A 17,414-nucleotide genomic window follows, 5' to 3' on the forward strand; every position below is an offset into this window, starting at 1 on the left:
GCAGAATGGCATGTCCATCGACAATTTGGGCGGCTTGCGAACAGCCTGGTGTGGCGAGGCGTTGTGGTCATTGGCCGGCGTCGTTGGCTATCAGGCAGATGGTCCGAAAGCTTGTCCTGGCCTGGCTGCCGGCGTTCCTCTTTGTCTCGTCACCTCGTGGGGAGCTGCAGTACATAAGGAGCTTCCCCTCCCCTCCCTCTTGCTCTCTTTTCCGTTCGTCTCTTCTAAGACAATCCCGAACTATTGCAATTCATCAGGTTTCATCACCAACCAACGTTAACCCTACTTTTCATCAACTGATCAATATCTTCGTTCATCATTCATCATGAACAATCCCGAGCAGAACCAGAACACGCCGGCTCAGGGCACTCGCCGTCGAGTATGTCCCCTAGCAATCAGCATCCCTTCCTTTCAATGCCCCGATTACACGTGTTAACAGAATATTCCGTGTAGAGCTCCGGCCTCATGCCCGCCTTTGCGAGCCTCCACGAACATCGCCAAAACGCCAACGATGCCGCCCGGCGCCAAAGCATGTCTGACCAACAGGCCAAACCGGGCCCATTTGGCCAGTTGTTCCATAAGTAAGATAGTCCTTATCTGCCAAGTTCTCTCAGTATCGACCTTCCATCCTTAGTGTCAAACTAACCCATTCGTCATTGATACAGTACTTTTGGAAGATACTCCAAATAATCACTTCCGACACAAGATGCCTACCTATGACGACGCCGTGACAACGGAGCTGCTTCCGCGCTACCGATGATTATTGAGCCGGGGGCTCAGAAGGCCGTGGGGCTGCTGGAAACAGATTGAGCCAAGTGTAAATATAATTCAATATTCGCGATATTTCCTCTTTGCACTTCGTGTAAGCCAGTGATGCCAGTGACTGCTGCGAAACTGCATTATAGCATATGGTATGTAACGCAAAGCGGGTAATGCACCCTCTTTCTGAAAAATAATTTGCAGATCGTAGCTTGGAGTTGATGTGCAAACCGTAATATTTCGTGCCAATGCCCAGGAGAAGAAGGATGTCAAGGCGTGTCTCATAGCCCATCGCGAGTTTGCCCATAAAGCAGAGATACAGCAACGTGGGGGAAGTCCTCCTTGGTCATGCCATAGTCGTCATTCTCTGAGGAAATATTGACCTCTTAAGTCAACCCTATAGAGGCTCGATAGGATCGGTGTCGGCAAAGGATTTAAGACTGTACCACAACCAAGAATTTGTCTACAGTGAAACCCTCTAGTACCTGGTATTTAAAAGGTACAGAATGGAGGATCAGCACACCAACGACAAGTCCCTTGTACCTTATCACCAACCAAGCGGGCGCTTATCGATAACGCCATGGTGGGTTGTCAATCCACCACTGGCATCACAATCGCATCCATCTCCAACTTTTTAGCATCATATCCAGAAAAAAAAAAGTTCCGAGCGCTCAACAGGCGAGTGCTGAAGGCACTGCGCCTTGTACTTTCAATTCCTCAAACTATGTCATGCCGACCGCTACTGTTCCGCGACCTCAGATGTCGAAACGACATCATCTGCCGCTCATGTCTGGCCGCTCGCGCAAAGCAGCCGGCACAAGCATGGCGGCCCGCGTCCTACAGCACCCAGGCCTCTCAAACCGCCAGTAGAGCAAGGCTTCGATCTCAGCCTCGATCACAGCCTCGACCGAGTCCAGAAGTCGCGCGTCAGCCATCGAAAGAGGAACTGGCTCGCTACTTGGAAGGCCTCAAAAGCCTCCAGGCTCCCGACAAGGCCAAGACCAACGCCGACGACTTTTCTGTCCGATTCTTCGAGCAGGGCGACCGAAACCGAAAAGAGCTGTCCAGTGAACAAGACTTTGGAGACTCCCTAGGCGGGGTCGATGTCTCCGAACTGCGAAATAATCTCTTCAACCTGAGGTCAAAGCTCAGCAGCCAAGATGACAAGGACGCCTTCAGAGAAGTCCTGAGCCAGATTGGCGAAGGCTGGGGCAAGGTCAACTCTGCGGAGGATGTTGAAAAAATCATAGCAAAGATGGAAGATTACGCACGGTCAATCGATGTCGAGATTAAAGAAGCAAGCACCGATCTCCCCAAAGGCGTGCTGGAGCAGCTCATCGGGGATGTGCCAGACCTGTCTCTGGAAGGCGACAGCTCCTCTGACCAACCCCAGGACTCGATCCCGCAGGTGCGTATAGATCCTGACGACACAGCACATCGCCGTCGGAAGATTGTCAGGTTCAATTCCATCATCAGCCGCTTCGTGCTCGCAGAGAAGGCCTCAGGCACCAAGGCAAAGGGTGTACAGTCTCTATACAAAGCATACCATGCGACGAGACGGGCCCTGGCCCAAAACTGGAGCGATGTTCCCCCAGCTGTCTGGGAGGTTCTCTGGAGAGCATTCGCGAGCGAAAGGGACGACGTCAATGAGATGTCGCGCATTGCTCTGCTTGCCAGGGACATGAGCAGCGCCGGGGTTATGCTTCGCCCCGCGCAGCAAGTCCTGGCCATCGAGGCCGTCTTCGTCGACGGATGGGAGTCCAAGGCCATTGAAAACTGGAAGCGATGCGTCAGCACGCTCGGGGCGGACAACGCCGAGACGTTTCAGGGCTTTTGGGAGCTCGGCGCGAGGATGTACTGCCGTGTCGGCGATCTGGAGCAGGCAGAGCGGGCAATGAACAAGCTCCTCAGCCGCAACATGAGCCCGCGCATCCTGATTCCCCTAATTCGAACAAGCTGCGAACAGGGGACGGAGGAGGGCCGACAGAAAGCATGGACTACCTACCGCCAAATGCGGGAGCTTCTGGGCAAGGACATGACCCTCACAGACTACGACCAGGTGATATCCTACTTCCTGACAGCCCATTACATGGAGAACGCCCTGTACGCTTTTGTCGACATGATGAGCGACGGCCGCATCGATCTGACCCGGCAAACATTCCTGCCGTCTGTCGTTGCCAACAAGTTCTTCCTGGGCAAGTGGCTGAAGCGATTGATCGGCGCCGGAGACTTGAACGGCGCCTTCAGCGTGGTCAAATTCATGCGAGAAAAGGGCGTGGAGGCGGCGCCGATACACCTCAACGGCCTCATTGGAGCATGGCAGCGGGCGGGCGGTGCCGACGACCTCGAAAACGCCGATGCCCTGGGCTGGGAGCTGATCGAGTCGAGGCTCAAGTTTGTGGCCAGCCGAAAGTCCAGCAGCGAGAGCCACGAGGACGGCGGCTCTACTACACCCTCACTCCAGAGCACCACTCCGGCCGATCCGCCGCGGGCTACCCCTGAAACCTTCTGGCTGCTTGCCGAGAACTACCGCCAGCGAGGCCTTCATGGCCGCCTGGAGGAGTTGTGGAACGCCTTCCGCGCGGCAGAGCTCAGCCCCGACGCCTTCATGATGAACCAGATCATGGAATCTCTCATCCAAGAAGGCCAGGCGAAAGAGGCAGTAGCCCTGTACCACTCCCTCGTAGACAGCAACAAGGTCGTCCCGGACCCATACACCTTCAGCGCGCTCTGGAAGACCCTCGGCGTGAACCGCTACCAGATCCGCGACGAGGAAACGCAAGCCACGGAGACCGAGGCCGCGCGGGCCCTGTTCAAGGAGACCCTCAAGCACAAGCAAGTCTTCCAAGCCGACGGCGGCATCGACGGCCAGCTCGCCCGCAAGATGCTCCACACCTTCCGCCGGCTGCACGACAACGCGGGCCTGCTCGTCGCCGTCACGGCCCTCCGGGAGATTTTCAAGTTCCTGCCGCCCGAGACGCTCGTCATGGAGATGGTCATGGGCACGACGAAGCTCTCGTGGGACACGCCGTCGCAGCGCCGCAGGCTGACGGTGACGAAAACCAAGATTGATCGCGAGCTGCTCGCGTGGGCAAGCTTTGACCCCAAGAAGCTCGAGGGCGAGCAGAGGCGCGGGGAGGCGCTGTATGCGTATCTGCAAAGGAGGTTTTGGCCCGACGAGGGCAGTGAGGCGGAGAAGAGGAGGGTGTTTGTCGAGGTGGCGAGGCAGATGGGCGTGTATGAGCTGTTAAGTCCGAAGAAGTGATGCGGGCAACGATAGGTGTCTGCTGCTGTGGTTTTTTTTTTTTTTTTTTTCTTTTAACGAATAGATTGTATACTAGAGAATTGACGAGAAAGGGATTTGGATATGAAGATTGTGTTTGATGGGGCTCGAGAAAGGGAGTCACTACTCGATGGAACTTGTATCATAGCACACTGCAAGGCACTTCTGCCGTCATCTCACGTAGAAAGAAACCAACTCTAAAGCTCTTTAGTGTTTCCTTCTGATTGTAAAGAAGAGAGGACAGAGAGGAAAAGAAAACAGAAAAAGACCATTTTGCCAATCCATTAAAACCGACCACATAAGAGTCATCTCCCCTCTCCCACCCTTCCCAAACTCCAACGCTATGCAATGTTTTAAAAGAACAACAACACCCCATGTCTCCTCCATGTCCGTCCTCCAAGGCGACTCAACGACGCTGCCCCGTCTTTCTAGGGCGCCCCCTCTTTCTCTTAGAACGCTTCACACGCGGCGCAGCAGCAGCAGCAGCAGCAGCAGCAGCATCTTCTTCTTCTTCTTCTCCTCCTCCTAGTACTGCCTCCGAGGCATCACGTCCCGCCTTCTAGGAGAGATCCATGTCCTCGGCGGCATCACCGCCCAGCCTGTCGCCCACCGAGCTGAGGCCCGAGCTAGGGGACCTCCCTGACCCTGTTGTGGCTTCGGGCTTATCTCCGTCCTTGTCCGTGTCCTGCTGCTCTTTATCTTTCTCTTGCTCATGGTCGTGCCCTTCTTCTTGCTCCGCCGATTCTCGCGGCGGGTGCCGTGGTTCCGGCGCCCGTTGGGATATCCACTCGCTGATGCTCGTTATGGGCCCGCCTTCGACAAGGATTTCGTTGCCGTCGGTTGATTTGCCAAAGATGGTGCCTTGCCACTTTGCATCGTCACCAGTCTTGCTATGCTTCTTTTTGAGGGCTAGAACCAGAAAAAGAAGAAGAAGAAAAAAGACGTCAGTCAAGATAAGATCCCATCGTAAGAAGAGGAAAAAACCGGCTTCTTCCTCCTCCTCCCAAAACTCACCCGCCAAATAATCCGTCGCATCGCTCTCCGTGTCCCCGCTGCCCATCTCCATCATCTCCCTCATCCGCGGGCCCGCGAACCAGCCGATGAACTCCTCGACGCCCCTCATGTCTTCTTCCTGCCGCCACGCCTGGTCCGGCAGCAGCGCGCCCACCTCCTGCAGCGCCATCCGCACGTCCACCACGTCGTAGTCGCCCGCGTCGCCGTGGTTGTTGGCCGCGTTGCCCGCCGTCTTCTCGCACAGCAGCGTCAGGTACCGCGCCGCAATGTCCGTCAGCGTGTCGAGCACCGCCGGGCGCGTGCTGTGGTAGCCCGTCGCGCGCAGGATCTGGAGGATCGAGGGCCGGAGGAAGGCGTGGAACATGGAGGGCGGGCGGGCCATGGCGGGTTATCTATCTTGCGTGTTGAAGTTGCTATGGCTGAGGAGGAGAGAGGAAAGAGAGGTCAAGGAAGAAAGAGAAAGACGGAAGTGAAAAGCAGAAGACGTCCGAGTGGCTGCGAGAGGCGCTACAAGGATCGTTCAGCTTGTCGCATGTGCTCTGCAGGACGTCATCGGCTCTGTCGCACTGAGTCTCTCGCAAAGCGCATGTTCGCCTGTAATCGTTTATTATGCGCAAGATTCGTCTCGAGGTGCCAAAGAGGTTGGGGGCAGCTCTGTTTCGCGGTGGTTGAGCAGCTGAATTATGGGATGCCGGGCAGCTGTCAAAGGTGAAGGAAGCTAGAATCGTTCTCGCAGGTGAATTGAGATTCAGATCAGCTCCAAGCTAGTCAATCCACACAGTGTGCAGGACCCTTATGTAGCACTTGGCACGGTATGTACTACTAGTTGGTCAGTCAGAAAGTGGAAGCCTTGAGACGCTTGTTCCTCAGCATACCTACCTAAGGTTTACCTTGTTACTTGACTCACTTCCAGGAGCATTGATGAATCCTGATTGCTGCATTCATACAATTTGTAGATAGTAATCAAGCCCCCCAAAGAAAACGAGGCCATACCCTTGCCATGATACAGTTGCAAAGCACAAGTTGCCAACCACGCAAAAAAGGCCTCCGAATGCTTACACGTTCCACAAGCATATCATACAACCACCATCTCAAAATGCGAGGGTAAACGTACAATAAACCAAACGGCAAGGGGCAGGAGGGGATACACAGGGGAATCTAGTTTTTTTCAGATATTCCACTGTACTTGTTGATCCAATTCAACACTTCCCTGTGCCAGACGAGAGAGTTCTCAGGCTTGAGCACCCACTATGATATCCTGATGTTAGCATCCAATATCCCCGTTCTCCCACAAGGGCAATGGTAGTACTCATGACTTACGTGATGCTCGTCCGGGAACATGACAAACTTGCTCGGCACGCCACGAGCCTGTAGGACGTTGAACATGGCCAGACCCTCGGAGATGGGCAGGCGGTAATCAAGCTCATTGTGAATGACCTGTGAAACCCAACGAATCAGCCACGTTATGGAGAAGAGCCGTACAGTATTACTGATCCCAGCTTACCAGTTGCGGCGTAGCCCAGTTTCCAACGTGCTTTGCGGGATCCCACTTCTCGTAACCTTCTCTATTCTCCCAGAGGGCGCCGCCAAAGTCGTGCTCCGGGAAGAAGAGCTCCTCTGTGGACCACTGGTTCAGGGTCGAAAAGACGCCGTCGTGGCACACCAATGCCTTGAATTTCCGCCCAAGGTCATGGCCTTGGATCCAGTCTGACCAAAGTTAGAGCAAGACTTCTCACGCGTCTGCATGTAGGGATAAAACTCACTAATCATGTAGCCGCCATAGGACGCCCCGAGAGCCACCGCTCTGGTTGTATCAATGTAGTTCACTTCCTCCTCCAGAAACTCAAAGCACTTGACCAGGTCGATATAGGGGTCGCCTCCCCAGTTGTTCTGGATGGCATCGGTATGGTCTTGGCCATATCCTGTGCTCCCGGTTGGATTGGGGCTCACCACAACGTAGCCTTGCTCAGCAAAGACGGCCGGGTTCCATCGAGTGCTCCAATCGTCTCCCCATGCTCCCTGGGGCCCGCCATGAATGAAAAAGGCCAAGGGATACTTCTTGGATGAGTCGAATGTTGAGGGCAGGGTCACTAGGGCGTGGATGGGGTAGCCCTTGGACCCATTGAACCAAATCTCCTGGCACTGCGACTTGCTTAGAGCAAAGGTCTTACCTTGCCTTGAACTGGATGAGATGATGGTGGTCGATTTGGAGGCGGGGTCTAATATCGAGTAGTTGGAGCTTTCGACGCGAGATCTCGTCGTGATCAAAAGAGACGAGCCTTTCCCGAGGACTCTAGCTTCGGCCACAGATCCATCCTCGTGAATAGGAGTGGGCAGAGACTTGGCCTCCAATGGCGATGACGGCAACTTCCACAGGACGACTCGAGCGTGCTTCTCGGCCGCAACGTACAGTTCCTTATCGTCATGGCTCCAGATGAGCCAATCGGGCTTGTAGTCCCAACCACCCTTGCCATCTTCCGTGGCATAAAACTCCTGAACGTTGCTCAAGTCGGTAACGTCCGGAATTAGCAACAGCCTCGTTTTGTCGGCCTCGTACTGCTGGGACTTCATGCGCAGGAAAGCTACCTGTTTCCCATCATTCGAAAACACGGGAGAGAGCGAATAGCCTCGCAGCGCTCCCGTCTTGACAATCTGGGGAAATGTTGGCTGGTCCAAGTATGAATTTAGTGGAACAAAGTACAGGTCCGTCTTGGTTGTTCTCGCATGGTTCAGATCCGGATCCTTTGCGACAAACACAATGCCGGTCGTGGATATGTCAAAGTCACCGGTACCTCCAAAGGGGGGCACGGGAGAATGGAGCCGCGTGCCGGCCAGGAGGTTGGTGAGCTCCGAGTTTCCAAGCGTCCACTTGCCGTCGACCTTGTTAAGCTGGCCGTACCAGAGCGAGTTCTTGTTCTCGGTGTTCCAGGAGTCCCAGTGCCGCACAAAGAGGGATGTGTAGATCTTGGCCGACGTGTAAGACTTTGGCTCCGCAGCCGGGCTGTACATGCGGCCATCGGGGGTCGTCAGGGCAGCACAGCAGAAAGCCACCTTGTCTGTGGACAGCGGCTTGGCCTTGAGGCTGTTAATGCTGCCGCCGAAGCGCTGGATCGTGTTTGACCTGCGAGGTTGCAACTTGTCAGTCTTGTGCAGACATCCACGACCATCTAGGCCAGCAGGGAATCAACATCAACTTACTCATTCGGGTTGAAGACGTGCTGCGCCACCAGGGCCGAAGCACCGTGATCGAGGCTCTTGACATAGGCAATCTCCTGCTCGGCAATCCAGATCGGTTCGCTGGCGGCGGAGTCTTCGGAGACGAGGTGCGACGTGCCTTCTTTGAGGTTGAGGACGCGGATCTGCGCCGTCTTGGAGTGGGAGTCGAAGGAGTATGTCGAGACCTGGATAGAGGAAAGCCAGAGTCAGGTCAGCTGCTTGTCCTTCAATTGGTGTGTAATGTTTTCTTTCCGGTTGATTCTTGATTCCTCCAGAGGTCAATCTAGCTCACCGTATACAGAACCAGCTCGCCCGTGGCATTGGGCACCCCCGGGGAGCGCCGCGGCGCCGCGAGGAGAACCTCTGGGGTGAGTTTCTGGGCCGTGATGGTCATCATCAAGGGCTGCTCACCGACGGCAAACTGTAAGAAAATAGAAGAAGGACAAGTAAACACGTGGAGGGGAGAGAATGCAGATAAAAGATGTCAGATGCCGCCTTGCAGACCGTGTCCCTCAAGGTGCAATCACTACCAGTACTAAGGTAGAGGTAGTCGACCAACGTACCTTAGTAGGTACATGTAGGTAGGTATCCGTCACATCCAGCATCATACGAGCTGCGCTCCAGTGGCTGGAAGCCGCCCAACTGCCCCCAGAGGAAAGAGACCCCTCACTGTAACCCCGCATTCTCCTAGCGAAGAATCCACTGTCCGGGAACCATTTCCCAGATGCTTTACCTAGTACCTGTATAGCAGTACCTTGGAACTTCCGTTGTGGGAAATCCGGAAAATGAATGAGGGCATCACGGCTTGAGATTGTGGAGTTTCTAGTCTTGAAAACAGCATGAAATCCTTTACTCAACAATAGCAAAAATGGATACTGCTATGATCACCACGGCAAGTATACCAAGCCAATAGCAGCGTATTGACTGTCTCAGTCGATTGACCGGCATCGGGTTCCAGACGTCCAGGTCTTTATCACCTCGAGCCGGTCTCGACTTGCTAGACTGCAACGTACCTAGATGAAGCTCCTCCCCCTTACCGCTGTTCTATACTGAAGAAATGCAAATCTGCAGGCTCGCGATCCGCATTTGAGTAAAGTCAGTCTGCTGCCGTCAAGGGACATGGTGTTATTCTCTCCCTCTATGACGCTTTGTCGAAAGAGCCACCATAGATTGATCTGCCCTCACGGATCAAGCACATCAACTACCAATATAAGCATCTCTCGCTATGAGACGCCAGTCCATCCTTCAGATGATAACAAGTTATTAGTAACTGCAGGGGTCATGGCCAGTATTCTTCATGGTTCTGCTATATTCGCGAAATCACCTCATTCGTAATAATCTCCTGCCAGATGCTCGACGCCCCAAACGCCGTATGTAAATACCAAATCCTCCAAACGCCTTTCATGTGTCGCTTCGTTTCTTTTCTGGCGGCTACACTGTCGCAGCCAGCGGAAGAAGCTCTTTCTCCAATGTCGAGAAACCCAAATTACCACAGCTCCCCGACCACCCATCCTTACTTCCTCGACGCCCCGAAATTCGTCCGCTTCTTATTCGTCTGCGCATCATTCTCGCTCTCTTCCGTGTCCTTCTTCTTCGACTTGCTCGCCTTGCTCCCGCCCGCCGACGTCGGCGTGGGATTACTCGACCCGCTATCCCGGAACGTTGTCGACAGTGGCGTCGGCGCAGGCGTTGACCCTACTGATCCGGGAGTCGAAGAGTCCTACAACAAGCCAAGCCCAATTAGCAAAACGCGCCGAGATGGTCGAAGAAGCACCTTAAAGTAGCCGGAGACTTTGGGTGCTCAGGGCAAACTCACCCCGTTATTCGGTCGGTAAGAGATCGACGAGCGTGAAAAGACGCGATGCTGTTCTGCAGGGCCTGTCTTGCGTCGCTGCGCAGCCGCTCCACTCGTGCCCTTCATGTAGTTGTCGAAGCCCGTGATGATGTTGCCGTTCGGCGTGCTGTCGAGATACGCTGATTCCTTCTGCATGATGCTCTCCTCCATTGCAGCCTAGGCCAATCCCTTCGGTTAGCCAGCGTCGTCAACACGACTAGAGTCAAGAGGCGCCTTTCAAGTCATCAGATGGAGAATGAAACTCACAAGACGGCGCTCCAACTGCCTGCGCCGATCGACCAGGTCTCGCACGCGCGCCTGCGCCTTCTTGTATTCCGCCATGGTGGGCTGCGCCTCGCTCGCTCGGGATGTGGTTGCTTGCTTCTTGTCCGCCATGCGCCAGCGCTCTCGTCTCGGACGGATATCGATGATAGGCGATGCCGACGTCAAGTTGGCAGATGGATTCGGAGTCGCGGCTGGTGCTCTTGATGATGCAGCTTTGGTGTTTTCATGCACCGCATTTGACCGTGCTGGTAGGTACCGGGTACTAACCTAAAACAGGCTAGAGGCAAAGCCGAGTCCTGAGACGCTAGGCCAGAAACATCGCAGCACATGCATGTCAAGCAAATGCATAAGAGCAGCATGTCACCGAATCTCGAACAATAAGAGAGACGTCGATATATATAAAGGTAAACTGAGATCAAGACCCCATTCCCCTTTCTACCTAAGCCTGTTGAGCTGAGTATACCGTGAGCAAAGAACTGCAGACATCAGCCGCTAAAGAAGGTAATAATCTCAGCATATTGCAATGATGCCAATTTATTGCACGGAAACAGTTGTCTCGCTTCACCCCAAAGTGTTCCCGTACTTGCATCAAACTCGGTTCCCAGCTCCTCACAGCAGAGATGATATGCTTACTTCTTGGCTTTTTTTTAATGCATACTTCTCCTAGAGACGAGATTCAACAGCAGTTAGCCTCAATTGTTGATGTGGGCGCCTATATTAGAGGTTCTCATCTGCTTGTTTCGTAGGTAGTGCGAAGCTCGCTAGCAAGTATTTTGGTGCGGCGGTGGCCTTGTGCTTCATCGAAGCATCATCAGCCAAAGTCAGCAAGAAACCATAGCCGCCAATCTCCCACCCTCAGGCCAGGGGCTTACCACACCTCTTGACTGAAAGTCGACAAGCAGCCTAGTCAAGAGCTCGGGGCACGCGGTTCATCTTCCAAAACATCAGCCGATTTGCCACGATTTGATGGAGACGAGGGCGAAGAGGAGCTATTGCGTCTCCTCCTGTCAGAATCCTTGCCCCTCGCTAAGGCTTCGTCATCTTCACGGTGGCCACTATCACGCCGTTGGCGACCATGGCGGCGTTGTGGAGGAGAGCCTGGTCCGGAGCTATCAGCAGATCGAGCACGGCGGCGGATGGGGCTGCGGCTGCGGCTGCGGCTGCGGGATCCCGAGGAGCTCCGCGAACGGGATGATGGCGAAGTTGAATAACGCCTTCTGCGGTCTCCTGACCGACTTCTGGAGATGGATTGCCGTCTTCGCTTCGGCGGAGGTGAGGTGCGTTCGGAGGATTGTGACCGACGGTGTCGAGCATCTCGGCGGTCCCTTCCGTTGCGTGACTGTCGCCTCGGTCGGTAAGCATCACCGCGAGGAGACCTAGACCTCTTCCTAGAGTCTCTGTATCGGGCAGAATGTCCTTTGCGGCGTGGAGGGCTTCGAGAGCTGCGATCGCTGCGATCACTGCGGGACGAACTGCTGCTCCGGGAGCGGGAGCGGGAGCGGGATCGGTCTGACGCTGACCCGGATGGTGAGCGACTTCTACGCCGCTGCCAGCCACGGTCGCGACCTCGGCCACCCCGTGGCCGTGGGACGTAGCTGTCTCGTCTGTACGAGTCACCAGAAGCGCGGTGCCGAGGCTCGGGCGAACGTGATCTGTTTCCACCCCAGCCATGACCTCCTCTGCCACGACCTTCGAAAGCCCGATCCCCGCGGCGTCCTGGCCGATCGCCCCTGTCGTTTGCTCGATCTCGACGATCTCGATCTTTCAGGTCGCTAACTTCTCGATCACGACGGTCAAAGTCGTCACGACGTTTTCGTGCATTCTCAGCGGCTCTATCGGCTTCCATCTAGTATATCTGTCAGAGTCAAGAACTCAAGCGGAATTGCTCCTATAAACATTGACAAGGTACGAACCTTTTCCTGCATAAGCTCAAGCTTCTTAGCTTCCAGTAGCTCTTTGGGCACGCCTTGAGGGTTCCCTTGTGCGCTCAGCAGCAGCTTCCATAGCTCCTTGCAGAACGGGGCGGTATCCTTGTCTAAGAATCCGGTAAGTTGTATCTGTAGCGATTTGATGTCGGGCTGATGTCCAAATCCAACCAGTTAGCACGACCAGATGGTAGAGTCGATTCGACAGAAACAACGAACAGACGTACATATCTTGGTCCGTCAATGAGGTTGAAGCACAGCTCAATTACAACGTCGTCTTCGTTGCCCAGTATCTCTGATATTCTGTTGGCAATCCATCTGTGAAGTTGGGCGTCAGTACCGTAAATGGCGGGAGCCATGATAGACAAGGCTTGCTGGGGCCGGTGACAAACTTTTTTATGACCTGCAGGTTGACCTTTTGCATGTCGACTTTCTGGCTGAACTCGGGAGGGAACTTGGTCGACTTCAAGAGTCGAGCATCTCCTGCGGATGCCATTGCGGCCTCTGTCACGATGTTGAGGACGGAAAAGAGACAGGGAAAAAAAGCTGACCGGCACGCGTCAAGGGGAGAGAAGAAAGGTTGGCGGAATTGAAGAGCTTGGAAAGATTATGCTAGCAGTGTGACGTCTGTGCTTGCCGTTTCTCAGTGGGAAAAGAGCCGGAGGAGGTGAGAAATGCGCACGGACCAGCAAAAGGCGGTGCTCGAAGCAGTACTTGACGAGTACAAGCTTGTCAAGTGCCGCTAGGCGAGCAGAGTCTGTTCTGCTGCAGCTATTTCAGCAGCTGCGCGCACCTTCTGCAGGTAGCCCTCAAGTCTCATCGAGGTTGTCGGCGGCTTCAGCGACTTGCGTAGCCCGGCCTGTGCCGTTCCTGGACCCCGCAAAAAATGCCCGGGGCGGTCGCTGGTGGTGATGACGCTTGCCTGGGCCAAGGTTCAAAAAACGCCCAGCTGAGTAAAAGCCATCGCAGTTGATCTTTTATTGTCCCATTATATTCATCCCAGTCAAACTTCTTGTGCTTAAGCTGCCAGAATGGATACTCTTCACGCACCGACTGTGCCCTCAGGGCCAACATCGAATCTCAACCAGAGAAACGGCGACACGGCTAAGCTGAGCTTTGCGGAGCTGCAGCGGAAGAAGGACGACATGGAGGCAGAACTGAAAGCTCTGGGAAGTGTGCTGGATTCGGTACGAACCCGCTTATCCTGATAATAAGTCAAATCGAATCGGAGGTTGATATCGAATCAGCATGGCGTTGATATGCAAACGCCGCTGTTGACCAGAGATGGCTTTCCCCGAGCTGATCTCGACGTTGCTCAAAGTATACGGGATATCCTAAAATGAGAACCGCGTGATTCATGAAGGAGGTCTAACGACATGCCTACAGTCCGTACAACAAGGGCGCGCATCATCCGCTTGCGCAACGACTACAAAGAGCTCATGACGAACATTGAAAAGTATCTTCACGAACACTTTGCAAACGTCCAAGACGGGGATGATGCCCCGAGCACGGCTGGAGAGGAGCTTCGCATCCTTCCTGACTCTCACACCGAGCAGCTGGATGAGCCGTTTGCCAAGGTCAACACCGTGGCAGCAGGCAGCCCGGCTGAACAGGCCGGCCTACAAGCTGGTGATGAGATTCGCAACTTTGGCTACGTGAACCGATCGAACCATGACGGTCTCAAGAAGGTGGCAGAGTGTGTGATGGGCAACGAGGGGGTATGTCTCACGCCGTCCCTGGCCCACTTGTTTGATTCTAACAATGGCGCACAGAAAAACATCTTCATCAGAGTGTCTCGGCCAGATGGAGTTGCTCGTCGACAGGAGCTGAGGTTGACTCTGGTTCCCAGGAAAGACTGGGGCGGCAGAGGAATGCTGGGCTGCCACATCTTGCCTCTGTAATCTGCCGTCATATATGGGTAAACAAGCTATTCGGCGGCGGTAATCGCTGTTGGACCACACTCGTGGAACTGCTGCCAGATAACGCCAGGCACGGGCTGATGAGGCGTTGCTCTCTGATGACTCGTCGCGCATTTAGGCACCCATCCAGCGTCATCAGGGATAACAGACAGTGCATCGATCCACGGCGGCATGAAGTCTCGAGCAATGTCAGGGCATGTTGAATGGGTTAGGTTGGGCACCAGAGAGACGATGGCGGATTCGTGGCAACACCGGGGGAGTGTTGCGTCATGTTTACCGTACGCCGTATTGGGAGCCAACAAGTATCGAGGCCAGTCATGCGAAGAGAGCCAAACGAAAGGATCGTCAGAAGGATATCGAACCATGATCTGGAACTATTATTAGTGGTGGCCTTACCCTGCATGTAGCGCCTGTCTGAATTACCTATTCAGCCTGTTGGCAAGACCGGACAAAGTGTATTGTACCTACCTGTCAAAGCATGCGACTACAGATGCTGTAAGTGATCGAAATGCGAACCATCTCAGTAAGATACACCTATGTGGACAATTTTAGAGTGTTTGTCTTGATGATAGGATTGCATGCTTGTTCAGTAGCAAACTAGATCTAGTATATCAGAGCTTCATCAACACGTGTTTTTGAACACTACACTGGCATATCAGTAATACCAGTACTTTGGGGGCGAGACAACCTGGAGCAAGCGCTCCCTCCAAGATGTCTTATCGATGGAACAGTGAATCAGAAACCGGGTACTTTGTGTCTACCTCCGCCATCAGGTAGCAACGGGGGCTCTGGCCGTATCGTTTCGTACACCGCACATTCGTTGGGCTGAGACATCGCTCCTCGGCGCTTGCAGCAGCTCTGCATAGGTACATAGGCTTGATAGGTACTATCGTACCTACCTACAAGCACATCGTCGCCCCGGGGCAGACAAAGCAGGTTTGCGCCACGAAGAATGGAGAAGAAGCCAGAAGAGAGGATGGACCCAGCTGGACATGCAGAGCCAAAATAGGTAGGCGGTGTAGGCACAAGCTGCCCTGCAACGAGCTTCCACGGTTTTTTACTGCCCGTCATTCTCGCCTCCCCGGCTGGCGCGGTACTTGGCAGGACCTCCAGCTCTAGGCCCAGACGCGCGAAAAAAGGCAGGGCGGCGCGCCCGACCCAGGTCGCCGTCAGGTAGCGGAGACGAGGGCGGTGATGTCGAAGGGCGGTGATGTCACGTGCGGGCAGCCCACCCCTGGCGACTGAATTTTTCGCTTGATGATGAGAGGCCTGCCTTTTGCTCCCTTGTCTCCAGTCCCAGATTCCCCGCCGCCTTCAAAAGAACTCAGCAGGTCAAAGACCATTCGGAGCAACTTTTTGACGTCCACACCATCGCGTCGTCCAAATCTTCACAAGGTATGTGCCCGGCCTATCGCTTCTGCCTTGGGCTGCCCGCTCTCTTTCTCTCCCAGAATCCCTCTTCTGTTGTTGCTTTGCGAGCTGCCTGCTGCTACAGCCTTATATACACGCCGTTGCTTGGGCTCAGGATTCGAAATCAGCCAGACTAACGCCATCTCGCAGGACCCCGCCTGTTTACATCACCTCACGCCCGTCGCTAAACACCTCGAGCCGTCAGAATGGCTGAGCAACAGCAGACTCCTACCTTCAAGCTTGTGCTTGTCGGCGATGGTGGTACCGGAAAGGTGTGTGATTTCTTGGTCGCTGGATATCAATCGCCGCTGCACGCGAACGGGATCGGCTTCGACGACGACGCTCCCGCCTGACGTGGCGAACGATGATTTTTTTATTCTATTCTCTCTCGCTTCCTCTTTGGCGATCCATGCATTGGCGTTGACCTCTCGCTGACATACACACCTTTGATGCAATAGACCACCTTCGTCAAGCGCCACTTGACTGGTGAATTCGAGAAGAAGTACATGGCCACCCTCGGTGTCGAGGTCCACCCCCTTGGCTTCACCACCGTGAGTCTTACAGCACACCGCCCGCCATCGATTATCGCGCTCGGTATACTGACATGCTGCCCAGAACTACGGTCAGATCCAGTTCGACGTGTGGGATACCGCCGGTCAGGAGAAGTTCGGTGGTCTTCGTGACGGTTACTACATCAACGGCCAGTGCGGTATCATCATGTTTGATGTGACATCTCGCATCACTTACAAGAACGTTCCCAACTGGCATCGTATGTTGCGGCCTTTACCCTTTTTTCATACGAGTGGCGTTACTAAACACATGACTTGCAGGTGATCTCGTCCGCGTGTGCGAGAACATTCCCATCGTCCTCTGCGGTAACAAGGTCGACGTCAAGGAGCGAAAGGTCAAGGCCAAGACTATTACCTTCCACCGGAAGAAGAACCTTCAGTACTACGACATCTCCGCCAAGTCCAACTACAACTTCGAGAAGCCCTTCCTGTGGCTGGCCCGCAAGCTCGTTGGCAACCCCGCTCTGGTTAGTCCTCCCGCTTCGAACCAACCCGATGTGTCTTGTAGCAATGCGCTGACTAGCTGATGTAGGAGTTTGTTGCCGCCCCCGCCTTGGCTCCTCCCACCGCCCAGGTCGACGAGGCTCTCCTGGCCCAGTACAAGAAGGAGATGGACGATGCCGCTGCTCTGCCGCTGCCCGGTGAGCTGTCTGACGACGATCTGTAAACGATTCGACCGCGGCGAAAAGTGCTTTGTTTGATGATGCTGGGATATCCCGGATTACGAGGAGAGAAGCCATCGGCAGCTGGAATGACCGTTTATGATAAAGGGAAGGGAACTCCGAGTTAACAGGAGCTCGGTTGGAGAGGACAAGGCCATATCCTTGATACCTCGTTGGAGGTAGATTATTTGGGGCGTCGCCGCAGGAGCTGTGGCAAAACCTAACCTAGCTAGACTTTTTTCATATTAAAGACACCATTTTCGTACCACCATGACTGGATTCGCTTGGCTTTTTCCCCCGGCAACGAGATGCGCATTGTGAATCGTCTTGAAGGTACCAAGAAAGGGTGTAATGAACTTGAACCTTGGATATCAGAAAGCAATGCAACGGCATCATGCACTCCCTACCACTGAAACGACTATGGACAGCTTGTCACATCAGTCGCCATGATGAAGACATGCTGGAGGCGGTCCGTATGATGGCAGAATTTTGATCTTCCTTAGGAGTCTCACCTACAGACGGTCCGAAAGCGACCAAA

The 17,414-nt window shown here is 54.3% G+C and overlaps 7 protein-coding genes across 7 annotated transcripts; 3 read left to right on the forward strand and 4 right to left on the reverse strand.

Moving 5' to 3' along the window:
• Nucleotides 1–1,483: 1,483 nt before the first annotated feature.
• Nucleotides 1,484–4,024, forward strand: TRIREDRAFT_56344 (uncharacterized protein; the record flags this gene model as incomplete). Its single annotated transcript, XM_006962720.1, has 2 exons — nt 1,484–1,625; nt 1,680–4,024. The coding sequence occupies 2 exons, from the start codon at nt 1,484–1,486 to the stop codon at nt 4,022–4,024; spliced, it is 2,487 nt and encodes an 828-aa protein (XP_006962782.1).
• A 790-nt stretch (nt 4,025–4,814) lies between these two features.
• On the reverse strand, nt 4,815–5,438 carry TRIREDRAFT_57169 (uncharacterized protein; the record flags this gene model as incomplete). The annotated part of the gene is made up of 2 exons (XM_006962945.1): nt 4,815–4,951; nt 5,057–5,438. Coding segments are annotated over 2 exons (519 nt in total), but the record flags the coding sequence as incomplete, so codon positions are not given.
• Nucleotides 5,439–6,214: 776 nt separating this feature from the next.
• Nucleotides 6,215–8,668, reverse strand: TRIREDRAFT_21668 (uncharacterized protein; the record flags this gene model as incomplete). The annotated part of the gene is made up of 6 exons (XM_006962464.1): nt 6,215–6,304; nt 6,377–6,493; nt 6,561–6,763; nt 6,820–8,177; nt 8,255–8,457; nt 8,565–8,668. The coding sequence occupies 6 exons, from the start codon at nt 8,664–8,666 to the stop codon at nt 6,215–6,217; spliced, it is 2,073 nt and encodes a 690-aa protein (XP_006962526.1).
• A 1,117-nt stretch (nt 8,669–9,785) lies between these two features.
• TRIREDRAFT_104541 (uncharacterized protein) lies at nt 9,786–10,448 on the reverse strand (the record flags this gene model as incomplete). Its single annotated transcript, XM_006962946.1, has 3 exons — nt 9,786–9,992; nt 10,089–10,283; nt 10,374–10,448. 3 exons carry the CDS (start codon nt 10,446–10,448, stop codon nt 9,786–9,788), a joined length of 477 nt encoding a protein of 158 aa, XP_006963008.1.
• An 850-nt stretch (nt 10,449–11,298) lies between these two features.
• On the reverse strand, nt 11,299–12,812 carry TRIREDRAFT_2721 (uncharacterized protein; the record flags this gene model as incomplete). Its single annotated transcript, XM_006962441.1, has 6 exons — nt 11,299–11,551; nt 11,624–11,906; nt 12,009–12,237; nt 12,305–12,469; nt 12,544–12,593; nt 12,683–12,812. The coding sequence occupies 6 exons, from the start codon at nt 12,810–12,812 to the stop codon at nt 11,299–11,301; spliced, it is 1,110 nt and encodes a 369-aa protein (XP_006962503.1).
• A 535-nt stretch (nt 12,813–13,347) lies between these two features.
• On the forward strand, nt 13,348–14,217 carry TRIREDRAFT_56215 (uncharacterized protein; the record flags this gene model as incomplete). The annotated part of the gene is made up of 3 exons (XM_006962721.1): nt 13,348–13,503; nt 13,564–13,636; nt 13,703–14,217. The coding sequence occupies 3 exons, from the start codon at nt 13,348–13,350 to the stop codon at nt 14,215–14,217; spliced, it is 744 nt and encodes a 247-aa protein (XP_006962783.1).
• Nucleotides 14,218–15,551: 1,334 nt separating this feature from the next.
• ran1 (GTP-binding nuclear protein) lies at nt 15,552–17,140 on the forward strand. Its single transcript, XM_006962722.1, has 6 exons — nt 15,552–15,630; nt 15,796–15,917; nt 16,104–16,196; nt 16,261–16,414; nt 16,476–16,681; nt 16,747–17,140. The coding sequence occupies exons 2-6, from the start codon at nt 15,852–15,854 to the stop codon at nt 16,879–16,881; spliced, it is 654 nt and encodes a 217-aa protein (XP_006962784.1). The 5' UTR covers nt 15,552–15,630; nt 15,796–15,851; the 3' UTR covers nt 16,882–17,140.
• Nucleotides 17,141–17,414: the final 274 nt, after the last annotated feature.

This window comes from Trichoderma reesei (assembly GCF_000167675.1).
Source record: "Trichoderma reesei QM6a unplaced genomic scaffold TRIREscaffold_3, whole genome shotgun sequence".
NCBI classification, from domain to species: Eukaryota; Fungi; Ascomycota; class Sordariomycetes; order Hypocreales; family Hypocreaceae; genus Trichoderma; species Trichoderma reesei.

Coding starts and splice junctions, on each gene's coding strand:
- ran1 (XM_006962722.1), top strand. CDS start 15,852: ATGGCTGAGCAACAGCAGACTCCTACCTTCAAGCTTGTGCTTGTCGGC. Junction 15,918..16,103: donor GCGATGGTGGTACCGGAAAG/GTGTGTGATTTC, acceptor TTGATGCAATAG/ACCACCTTCGTCAAGCGCCA. Junction 16,415..16,475: donor GAACGTTCCCAACTGGCATC/GTATGTTGCGGC, acceptor CATGACTTGCAG/GTGATCTCGTCCGCGTGTGC.